Source organism: Nannospalax galili, unplaced genomic scaffold, assembly GCF_000622305.1.
Source record: "Nannospalax galili isolate Female #2095 unplaced genomic scaffold, S.galili_v1.0 scaffold824, whole genome shotgun sequence".
Classification (NCBI taxonomy): Eukaryota; Metazoa; Chordata; class Mammalia; order Rodentia; family Spalacidae; genus Nannospalax; species Nannospalax galili.
Genome location: NW_008351697.1, coordinates 2,343,374 through 2,355,922, shown reverse-complemented (window position 1 = coordinate 2,355,922; position 12,549 = coordinate 2,343,374). Strand labels below are relative to the sequence as shown.

Genomic DNA, 12,549 nt, shown 5'->3' with positions numbered 1-12,549 from the left:
CCAGGCTGGCTTCAAACTCCCCGAGATCCGCCTGCCTCTGCCTCCCAAGTGCTGGGATTAAAGGTGTGCACCATCATGCCCACCCCTCAACTATTAATTGTATAAAATACTTAACATCATCATGTTTTTTTTTCAGTCAAAACAGTGTCCTAATTGCTAACTCTAGTTGTAATAAATCCATTCCTAGGATGGATTGGTAGTGCACACCTTTATAAACCCAGGACTCAGGAGGCAGAGGCAAGTGGTTCACTATGAGATCAAGGCCAGGCCTGTCTCTGAGGTGAGTTTCAGACTAGTTGGGGCTACAGGGAGCAAACCCTGTTTCAAAGAAAACTAAACAGAAACAACAAAACAATAAGTTCTTTGGTTACAAATGACTTACATAGGCTTTAACTTTGAAGACAGAAGAGGTAATGTGTATTTCTTTGGTTCGAGGATGCTTCCGTACACTGAAAAGAGTGTGAAAAAAAGTCACAGTTACAATATAAGAAATGTGGTGGCTGGAGAGATGGCTCAGTGGTTAAGAGCACTTGCTGCTCTGGCAGAGATCTGGGCTTGGTTCCCGGTACCCACTTCAAGTGGTTCATAACATCCTGTAACTCCAGCTTCAGAGAATCTGAAGCCCCCCTCTGGTCTCTGCAGGCACCTGCATGCACATGGTGCATATATAGACAATCAGGCACACTCACATATGCATAAAAGTAAATTTTTAAAAAAATACATACATAGCAAGCTTACTTCTGGGTAAAATGGCAGACTAGAGGCTGCATCTGTGTGTCCTAATGAAGGAGAAGAGACAGTGTAAAGAAAAGTAGACTCAACCCAAAGAGAAGAGCTTTGAAGTCCACAAAAGGAGCAACTGGACAGCTGAACAGTGCCAAGAAACAGAAGGGTGATGCATGGAGAAGAAAGCCAAGCTGTGTGGCTCCCGGTGGGCAGAGGTGAAGCAGAAGCCTCATTTAAAAGAACAGGGACTGGCAGTCCTGCCCACAGGACAGGACTCAGCTCTCACAGCCCTCAAATCCAGGCACAGTGGCTTCTCCAGGTGGACAGGTCAGCAGTGGAGAGAAGTACCCCCAGCTCAGAGGTCTATGGTCAGGCTCCATTTGACAGGAAATATGGCTTAAAACTGAGCTACCCTGGAAAACGGGGAACAGTCACAAGTCAGGGAGCTTGAACTCAAGGTGCCTAGACTGTAGAACAAATTATCAGGCTAGATGGGCCTATAGCAAGACCCTGCCTCAAAAAAAAAAATACAAAGGAGAGGGGCTAAGTAGACAGCCCAAGGTTGATCTCTGGTCTCCATACACATGCATGCATACACGTGTATATGAACACATACTCTCCTCCCTCTCCCTCTCTCCCTCTCTCTCTCTCTCTCCATACACATGCATGCATACACGTGTATATGAACACATACTCTCCTCCCCCCCCCTCTCTCTAAGAAAGCTGTGTATGGTGGTGCATACCTATAATCCCAGCACTTTGGAGGTAGAAGTGAAAGGATCAGGAGTGAGTTCAATGCCAGCCTCAGCTACATGACACTCAGTCCCAAAACACACATACAAAAACCAAACAAAAAATCCAGGAGAAAAGCACAGTGGAATAGACTTGAGCAGGTAAAAGGAAGAATACCAGAGACGGAAGGAAGCTGACAAATCATATATCCGGGGTTAGGGGTCTGCTGCCAAACCTGATAGCCTGAGTTTGTTCCTCAGATCCCACATGGTGGAAGGAGAAAACAAACTTGCAAGTTGTTTTCTGACCTCTGCAGACATGCTCAGGCATGTACTCCACACCCAAATAAAAAATAAGTAAACATAAAAACAAAAAGAATCCACAGGATAGAAGCAGCAGCTGAGGTTAAAAATTAATGGCATAGAGAAGAGAATCTATTTGATGAAATTGCAGCACATTTCCCAAATCCTGAGAAAAAACTGGGTATCTAATCCCAGGAGGCATTCAGAACCCCAGATAGGCAAGAGCCTCTCTGTGACATGTTATCGTTGAGAAATCAGAAGTACAAAGCAAAGAAATATTAAAAGATGCACAAGAAAAAAAAAATCCAAGCAGTACCAGAGATTGAAACCAGGGTCATGTGCATGCCAGGCAAGTGCCCAGCCACTGAACACCCCCAGACTTTGCTTGTTTTTGGTTTTTTTTTGGTCGTTTTCAAACAGGGTCTCCCTGTAGCTCCAGTTGGCCTGGAACTCACTGTGTGGACCAGACTGGCCTAGATCTCACGGAGACCCCCCTGCCTCTGCCTCCCAAGTGCTGGGACCACAGGCATGCACCACCATGCCTGGCATTGGTTTTTTTTTTTTTTTTTTGCACCTTTTTAAAAAAATTTTTTTTATATATTATTTTTATTTTATGTGTATGCGTGTATTGGCTGCATGTAGGTAACTGCACCCATGTCGTGCAATGCCCAAGGAGGTCAGAGAGGCTGTCGGATCCCTTGGGACTGGAGTTATGGACAGTTGTTAGCTGCCATGTGGATGCTGGGATTTAAACCCAGGTCTTCTGCAAGAACAACCAGTGTTCTTAAATGCTGAGCCATCTCTCCAGCCCTGGTTTGTTGTTTTGAGATAGGGTCTTTCTGTGTAGCCCAGACAGGCCTTGAGCTTGGCAGCCTCCTGCCTCAGTCTACTGAGTAGCTGGAATTACAAGGCCGTGCTGCTGAGGCCGCTTGATCTGAATCTCTTAAGTGTTGATGGCTTGCTTATAACATGTGCTAGGAAGGCTTTTCTCCTATCTATCAGATGGAGACGGATTTGGGTCAGATGCTGTGCTGTTTGATTAAGACCCTCGTATTTAATGGTTAAAATATAAAAACACTGGGTTGGAGAGATGGCTTGGTGGTTAAGAGCACTGGATACTCTTGCAGAGAACCTGGGTTCAGTTCCCAGCAACCACATGGTGGCTAACAACTATCTGTAACTCCAGTTCCTCTTCTGACTTCAATGGACATTGTATTACACGGTGCACTTACATGCAGGCAATATACTCATACACATAAAAATACACACACACACACACACCCTGGTTTCAAGGTGGAGGGCAAGAGCCAACCCCTGAAAGTCGTCTCTATATCCACATCCTCTTCTTGCTGTAATCGACATTTTATTACACGGTGCACTTACATACAGTGAATATACTCATACACATAAAAAAACACACACACACACACACACACACACACACACACACACACAAAACATGCCAGACATGGTAGCGCATGCCTTTAATCCCAGCACTCGGGAGGCAGAGGCAGGTGTATCTCTGTGAGATCAAGGCCAGCCTGGTCTAAATGGTGAGTTCCAGACCAGCTGTGGCTACAGGGAGACCCTGTCTCAAAAGACCAAACAGAAAAACAAAACAACCAGAATTTGTGTGACAGGCATCAAGACATATGCAAGTAATGGGGGCACAAGTGGAGCCTGCATATCTGCCATAGCAGTCCAGCCTACATGGTTATTTCTTCCTGTTTCTTTATTGACTTTTGGTTTTTAATGTACATTGGAAAAGAAGCTGTCTTTCTAACTACACACTCAGTCACTGGTTTACAGTATCTAAGCTGCCCTGCAGACAAACATCTATACTCTGTTCCAGGGAAGGGGAGAACCGTGCAGGCCTGATAACCTGAGTTCCAACATAGTAAACAGTTGGACATAGCAGCACACATTTGTAATCCCAGCACTCCTCCAACAAGATAGGAAGCCTGTGGGCCAGCTGGTCTAGGAAACATAGCCCACTAGAAACAAAAAAACCCACCTCAACAAGGTGGAGGGCAAGAGCCAACCCCTGAAAGTTGTCCTCTGACCTATATGAGTGCTATGAAGTGCACACACACCCTCCACACAGACATGCATGCAAAATATAATTTAAAAATGTAATAATGTAGCCATGGGTGGTAGTACAAGGCCCTGTGTTTGACTCTTACTACTATGGAGAATGAGAGAGACAGACACAGAGACAAAGATCATTTAATCCAGTCAATTGCTGTGCTTGGTTTGGCACCTAAACCATTTAAAATAAGTAAATATTTACTTTAATTGCAATTTCTACTGAACTTGCTTTGGTAGCATTCACCAAGAAACGTGTAAGCATACCTAAGATTATACCTTCAGCAGAAATGTTTAACGGTTCTAAAGAGAAGTACTGCTGTAATTGGGCTGGTCTTCTTCCCAACCTCCAGTAAGACGGATTGGGATGCGATCCTTCCTGTAAACGGGAACAGATTTCTCTCCTCTTCCTTGGTTCTCATGGTCTCATTCTAGCAAGACCTCCATAATTGAAGGCTGATCCCTATTTCAGAATCAACTACAGAAATAAATTTCAGAGTTGGGCATGGCAGCTCATGCCTTTAAATCCCAGCACTAGGCAGGGGCAGGGGCAGGGGCAGGGGCAGGGGCAGGCATATCTCTATGAGCTTGAAGCCAGTCTGGTAAACACAGTGAGTTCCAGCTCAGCTGGGGACACTGGGAGACTCTGTCTCAAAAAAGTGCCCCCCCCGGGGCAAAAAAAAAGGCAAGAAATTCCAACTGGGACAGAGGCTTGACTTACTACATAACACATAATTAAATCTTTAGAAGGAAACCAGGCTCTTGAAGTAAGAAAAAAGTGACTCAGGTAAGAAATGCAAGGGTGAAGCCATGCACAGTGGTGCACATCCTTGATCCCAGGACTTGGGAGGCAGAGGTGGGGGGATCGCTGTGAATTCAAGGCCACCCTGATCTACATAGTGAGTTCCAGGCCAGCTGGGGCTACAGGGAGACCCTGTCTCTAAAAGACCAAAAAAAAAGAGAGCACACTGGCTGCTCTTACAGAAGACCGGGGTTTGAATCCAAGCACCCTAACAAAACTCCAGTTCCAGGGGATCTGACACCTTCTTCTGGCTTCTGCGGGCACTGTATGACACAGGTGTGTATATATACATATATATATGACACTCATACACATAAAATAAAAATAAATTTTAAAAAGCTAAAAATGCAAAAGCCGGGCTTGAGGTATTCCTATAATGCCCAACACTCAGGAAACAGACAGGAGATCTGGAGTTCAAGGCCATCTTCAGTTACACATGGAGTTTGAAGCTAGCCTGGGCTACCTGAGCCCCTTTCCAAAAAATCTCCCAGAGAAATACTAAATTTGTAAAGGAAAAGGATGATAAATCTGAATATAAAATAAAGACTTCCCTAACTACTCTACCTGCCCTTGATAACTGCCTCTTTTGATCTTCTGTATCAATTACCTTATAAAGAGCTGCAAAGATATGGTGGCACACAGCTGTATCCCAGCACCCAGGAGCCTCAGGCAAGAGGATGTCTCAGGAATTCAAGGCCAGCTTGGCCTACAGACTGAGACCTTGACTTAAAGGATGGGGGAAAATAACAAAACAAAACCCCCAAATTTAAAAGACCCTGAATATTAGAAAACATGATTTATAAAAATAATTGTACACTAACAATTTTAAACAATTGGTTTGCTGTTACTTCGTGTGTTAGTTTACCGCAGTTTCCTTACAGTCTAGGACATGTTACCTGAAGTTTCTCTGGAAGCCCCTTAGGAACTGGCAGAATTCTGTGCAGAATATTAGTAACTTGCTACTTGTCCTCTTATGTGATTCCAAAGCAACAGTTGCTTTTCTTTCTGTAAGATGTCACCAATTTTGGCAGCTCTTTTTATGAATGGCTATTAGTCTTTTTATGAATGACCACTACTCTCTGGGATATATATATATATATATTCACACACAAAAATGTTGGAGGGGCTAGAGAGCTGGCTTGGTGTTTGGGAGCCCATGCTGCTCTTCCAGAGGACATGAGTTCAGTTTCCAGCACCACATCAGACAACTCACAACTGACTGTATCTCCAGCTCCAGGGTGATCTGATGCCTCCTGCCGGTTTCCATGGATACCTTCATCCGGGTACCTGTATGCACCTGCACATACCCACCCCCCCAAATACATGTAATTATTATTATTATTTTTTGGTCTTTTTGAGACAGGGTCTCCCTGTAGCCTCAGCTGTCCTGGAACTATGTGGACCAGGCTGGCTTCAAACTCACAGAGATCCGCCTGCCTCTGCCTCACAAGTGCTGGGATTAAAGGCGTGCGCCACCACACCTGGCTACATGTAATTTTTTAAAAAAATCTAAAATTGTAGAAGAGGGTAATGAGTATGATCAAAATACAGTATACGCATGTATGAAAATGTCATAACAAACCCATTATTAGCCATAATTAATATCAAAAAGACCAAAAAGAATCTACTAATTAAAACTTTTAAAATGTGTAAGAAATCATAGCTAAGACTCCAGGGAGGGGAACCAGGAGGAACAGCATTCCTACAATGTTTACACTCTACAGTTACTGGTTTCAAATCTCTCCAACAGAACCCCTTCTCCATAGCACACGGTAGTGCAGGCTCATGTGGCAGAGGAATGGATACAACCCACTGCAGTGGTGGGGGCCGGATGCATATGTGCATGTTCAGAGTGCAGGAGGAGGACCTCAGTTTAGTAAGTTTGGTATGAGCTGTGTGGTGAGAATGCATTCTGTTTGGGTGTTTGATGTAAAGATGTGTGCTTTTCTGAACTTCTATTTTTTTCTTTTGTTTATTAACAATTTATTATTAGTATGCGTGTCTATGTGATGTGTGAGTGCACATAAGCCATGACACAAGTGTGGAGTCAGAGGACAACCTTGAGGAGTCCATTTTCTCCTAACTTTACATAGGTTCTAAGGATTGAGCTCAGATTGTTTGGCTTGTGCAGAAACATCTTTACCTGCTGAGCCATCTTGGAGCCCTCTCCCCCCCTTTATATGAGACAGTCTCACTATGTAGTCCTGTCTGGCTTGGGATTCACTGTGTACATCAGGTTAGCTTAGAACTTGCAGAGAGCCTCCTGCTTCTGCCTCCTCAGTGCTGGGATTGACCCTCCACACCTGGCCTTGAAATTCTGTTTTTAAAAGATTTATTTATTTTGCTTTATGTGTATTAGTGTTCACCTGCATGTATGTATGTGCATCATGTGTGTGTGCCTGGTGCCTGTGGGGGCCAGAAGAGGATCCTTGAAACTCTTCAGTAACAGAGAGTTGTGAGCCACCATGTGAATGTTGGGAACCGAACCGAGTCCTGTTCAAGAGCAGCAAGGGCTCTTAACTGCTGAGCCATTTCTCCAACCCCTAAAATTCTGTTTGTAACATAATTCTTCCAATACCCTTAATGCATCAACACAGTAAGTTGTTTTTGGTTTTTTTTTTTTTTTGTCTTTTTTTTTTGAGACAGGGTCTCCTTGTAGCCCCAGCTGTCCTGGAATTCATTATATAGACCAGGCTGGCCTCAAACTCTCAAAGATCCGCGCCTCTGCCTCCCAAGTGCTGGGATTAAAGGCGTGTGCCACCATGCCTGGCAACACAGTAAGTTTTTCAGAGGCAGTTCAGATTTTAGAAATATTTTTCTGTTTTTAAAATAATATCAACAGTTGCCAGGCATAGTGGTGCATGCCTTTAATTTAGCACTTGGGAAGCAGAGGCAGGCAGAACTCTATGAGTTTGAGATCAGCCTGGTACTTATTGAGTTCCAGGTCAGAGTGAGACCTTGTCTCAAAAATCCCCCAAAACAAAACCACAAACAAACAAACAAAAAACCAACCAACGAACTAATCAAATGAACAAAAAAACCCCAAAACAACAACAAAAAACTCCTTGTCTCAAAAATCCCCCAAAACAAAACCACAAACAAACAAACAAAAAAAACCAACCAACGAACTAATCAAATGAACAAAAAAACCCCCAAAACAACAACAAAAAACCACCCCCTACAAATCCACCCCCCCAAAAAAACCCCAAAAACTTCAGAATGTAGTCCCAGCAGGAGAATTACTCTGAGTTTAAGGTCAGCCTGGGCTACATAGTGAATTCCATGCCATCTGAGCTACAGTGACTCTCAAAACAAAAATAGATTTGATTTGTGTGTGTGTGTGTGTGTGTGTGTGTGTGTGTGTGTAAGAGAGAGAGAAAGTGGAGGAGGGAGAGGAAATGAGAAGGGGGATCATGAGAGGGAAGAAGAGATCTTCAGGGTAGGGGGGAAAGACCATGGAGCTCATGATAGTAAAGAAGAAGCACCATCTGAGGGCAGGAGGGAAACAGGCAGAGGTGGGAGGGAGCACAGGGAAGGGCAGTGGGGGATGAGTTAGAACAAAGCATAAAACATGTAGGTACAAAAATGCCATAATGAAGCCCATTATTTATATGGTAACCTAAAAAAAGCAAAAACGGCTGGAGAGATGGCTCAACAGTTACAGGGGACCTGGGCTCAGTTCCCAGCACCACACGGTGGCTAACAACCACCCATACTCCAGTTTCAGGGGATTTGATGCCCTCTCTGACCTCCATGAGCACTACTGCATGAGACATGGGTGCACTTCCAACATGCAGGCAATACACTCACTCATATATATATACAATGAAAATAAATAATAAAAAAAGAAAAACAAAAACACCCAAGATAGACATGGGTTCCTTGAGTAAAGGCACCTGCTACCAAACCCGATGCCCTGAGTTCAATCCCCAGAACCCACATGGTAGAAAGCAAGAACTGACTCTTTCAAGTTGTTATCTGACCTCCACATGAGTTGAGGCCACATATACTTACACACATACACACAGAAATAAATGTAGTAAAAATAGAAAAAATTAAAATCACACCAGAAATGAAATACATCAAATAAAATAATGAAACAATGTAAGTTTTGCATAGAGCACACAGAATAGAACAGATTTGATTTTAAGTTTTGAGGAAAAGGAAAGGAACAAGAATCTGATGATGGAGCTGGGCGTGGTGGCGCACACCTTTAGTCCCAACACTCCAGAGGCAGAGGCAGGAGGATCTCTATGAGATCAAGGCCAGCCTGGTCTACACATCTAGTTCCAGGCCAACCAGGGCTATCTAAAGAGAACCTGTCTCCAAAAAAAAAGAGAGAGAGAGAGAATCTGATGATGGCCCAGTAAGATGGCATGTAAAGGTATTTTTTGGCAAGCCTGCCAACCTGAGTTCAATCTGCAGGACCACAGAGGGGAGGGCAATAGAACTGAATCCTACAAGTTGTCCTCTGACCTACACACAGGGAGTACACACACACACACGCACAGAGAATCTGGTGAGGTGAGAAACTAATTCTGTTGTTTTCCTATGAAAGTGAAAGTGTATCACAGAACTCTGGGATTCATCACTTTCTCTTGTTTCTGTCCTCCCCGTCTAGAAAGATGATCATTATTCTCTGACCTGAAAAACCCATACCACAGCACATTCACTTTCATCAAAATAAAAGTCTAAATGAGTTTTTAGATTTTATTGCATTTATGTGTCTGTGCCCGTGTGTGGGAAACTGAGGTGGCCAGAAGGCGGCATCACAGTTACAGGTACTTGTAAGCTGCCGGATGCTAGAGCTGGGAACCAAGCTTAAGTCCTCTGTAAGAGCTCCTTTTTAAATTTTAATTAATTAATTTTTGGTTTTTTGGAGACAAGGGTTCACTATGTAGCATAGGCTGGCCTGAAACTTACAGAGATTTGCCTGCCTCTGCTTCCCAAATGCTGGGATCAAGGCATGCACCACCACATCCAGCCTTCCACTTCTATAAAGGTTTTACACACACGCAAAGTGACTATTACCTGAGCAAATTCTAACATCCTGAGGGATCTTTTGTGTTCCACTGATAGTTAAATGAAGGAAGGGTAGAGGGAGGACTGGAAGGGACAGGGAGTGATGGGTCTGAATGAGGAAAGGAGTCTGGAGAGACGAGTGTGGCTGTTCATGCCTAGTTCACACCTGTAATCCCACATGTGGGAGGTTGAGGCAGTGGGACAACTACTAGTTAGAGGTTACCCTGGACTATATATTGAGTTCCAAGACAGCTTGGGCTAAATGCACCACCACATCCAGCCTTCCACTTCTATAAAGGTTTTACACACACGCAGAGTGACTATTACCTGAGCAAATTCTAACATCCTGAGGTATCTTTTGTGTTCCACTGATAGTTAAATGAAGGAAGGGTGGAGGGAGGACTGGAAGGGACAGGGAGTGATGGGTCTGAATGAGGAAAGGAGTCTGGAGAGACGAGTGTGGCTGTTCATGCCTAGTTCACACCTGTAATCCCACATGTGGGAGGTTGAGGCAGTGGGACAACTACTAGTTAGAGGTTATCCTGGACTATATATTGAGTTCCAAGACAGTGTATGACTGTCTCAACAAAACAAGACCAAACCAAACTCCACCCAAAATAATAATAACCATAAAACATGGTTACTGACTCAATGGTAGATCGTCTGCCTAAAATCCAATGTCTTGAGTTCAATCCCCACCACTGGGGGAGGGGGGAATCCCATGAACAAACAAACAAACAAACAAAATAAGAGAGTGAGTGAAGTCTAGAAATCTTTCTAGCCTGGAAAAGAGGGAGGTAGGTTACAAAATAGCAGAAGGAGTTGCTGATATGGCTACAAGAGGTTCCGGGCAGTTCTACCTGATTAAACAAGTCATTTTCTCTATCAGCAGAGGTTTATACACTGATAGCATTACCTCACCAGATCCTTATAGAGCAGCTTTGCTGTCTCCAGATATGGTTTAAGCATATCTTCATACTGACAAAGGGATCCACCAAGGCAAAGATGCTTAAAAAGACAGAACAGGAACTCTTCTCTCTCTGGCTGGCTGAAGACTTCATATTTTTCAGAATCTTCCAAGAGCAAAATCTATGATGATAAAATTCATCTCAATATAATGTAATGCAAGGTTATAATTTTGAGTTTTTGAACGTTTTAACTTATGAATTAAAATCAACATTAGACTTACTTTTGTGGTGCTGGGGATCAAACCCAGGATTATGTTTATGATAGGCAAGTGCTCTCCCACTGATCACACTCCCAGGCCAGCCTCAGGCTTATTTTGAGAAGAATCGTGGCCTAGGTGTGGTGAAGCATGCCTGTAAACCCAGTATTTGGAGATGGATACAAGAGTGTCAGGGTACAAGGTCATCCTCGGATATATAGTGAATTCAAGGTCAGTCTGGGATATATAAGACCTTGTCTCAAAAACCAAATTAATAATACATTTTGGATTTTTTTGTTGAGATAGGGTCTCATGTATCCCAGGCTAACCTTGAACTCATTTTGTAGCTGATGATGACCTTGAACTCCTGATCCTGTCTCAACTTTCAAGTGATAAGACGTGTGTGCCACCATGCTAGGTTACACAGTGCTGTGGTGCAAACTTGGGCTTCATGCATGCCAACTAATCACTCTCTCAACTGAGGTGTATCTCCAGCTCCATTTTTAGTTTTTTGTTTGTATTGTTGGTTTTTTGTGATGAGGTCTCACTCTCTGACCCAGGCTGGCCTGAACTATGCAGTCCAGGCTGACTTTGAACTCCTGACCTTCCATCATCTCCCTCCTGAGTGGTAGGATTACAAGCATGTGTCACCATGCTCGGTTTTCCAAGGATATTCTTTATTTTTTATTTATCTATTTTTATTTTATGTGTTATGAGTGTATTACCTGTAAGTATTTAAGTGCACCCATGTCATGTAATGCCCAGGGAGGCCAGAGGATACCAGCTCCCCTAGAAGTAGAGTTAAGGACAGTTGTTAGCTGCCATGTGAGTGCTGGGAATTGAACCCAGATCCCCTGCAAGTGGTCTTAACCACTGAGCCATCTCTATTGTCCCATATATATATATATGGTCTTTTTCTTGAGACAGGGTCTCCCTGTAGCCCCAGCTGACCTGGAACTCACTATATAGACCAGGCTGGCCTTGAACTCACAGAGATTCACCTGCCTCTGCCTCCCGAGTGCTGCAGATATTCTTTTTGAAAATGTATTTTAAATGTAGTCTTTGGGATTTTCATACAGTATACAATGTGTTTTGCTCATATTCACCCTCCTCTCCTATCCCTCCTCCCAGACCCCACCACCACATCTCTCCCTCAATTTCATGTAATCTTTTTTCAACCTACTGAGGACAGTTAATGTTACCAGGGAATGCATAGGGTAGGACACTTACTGGAATACAGGCAGACTGCCAGGGCCACAATCCTGAAGAAAACTGGTTCTCCTTTCCCCAGCAGCCCTCAACTGAAAATAGCCCCTCAGCTGGGGTGGGCCTCATGAGACCCTCCCCTGTCCATGCTGGACTTTTGATGTCAGGGATAATCTTAATATTCACTTGATGCCAAGAGCCCCATTTGGAGAAAATAGTCGTTCATTAAATAGGTCAGTTTTTCTATGCCTGCAGTATTGACACATTGTGTCAGATAGCTGTTGAAAAGAACTGTCCTTCGAGTGTACCACGTTTAGCTATATCTCTACATGACTGAGAACTAGTGAAATATAGCAAAGGTGCTAGCCAAGAAGTACTTCAGGGTCATGGTTGTTACTGATCATATTCACCAGCAAGAGGGATGAGTTTTTTTAAAAAATATTTTATTTATTATTTTTATTTTATGTGTATGAGTGTATTGCCTGCATGTAGGTAAGTGCACCTGTGTC

The 12,549-nt window shown here is 43.5% G+C and overlaps 1 protein-coding gene across 1 annotated transcript in view; it reads right to left on the bottom strand.

Annotated features, from left to right (window-relative positions):
- Positions 1-12,549, bottom strand: part of Cfap300 (cilia and flagella associated protein 300) — a 37,070-nt gene that overhangs the window by 1,310 nt on the left and 23,211 nt on the right. Inside the window, exons 5-6 of the mRNA XM_029553843.1 lie at positions 10,586-10,758; positions 383-449 (exon numbers count right to left, since the gene is read on the bottom strand). Coding sequence (XP_029409703.1) covers positions 383-449; positions 10,586-10,758 — 240 coding nt within the window. The remainder of the gene's footprint in view (positions 1-382; positions 450-10,585; positions 10,759-12,549) is intronic.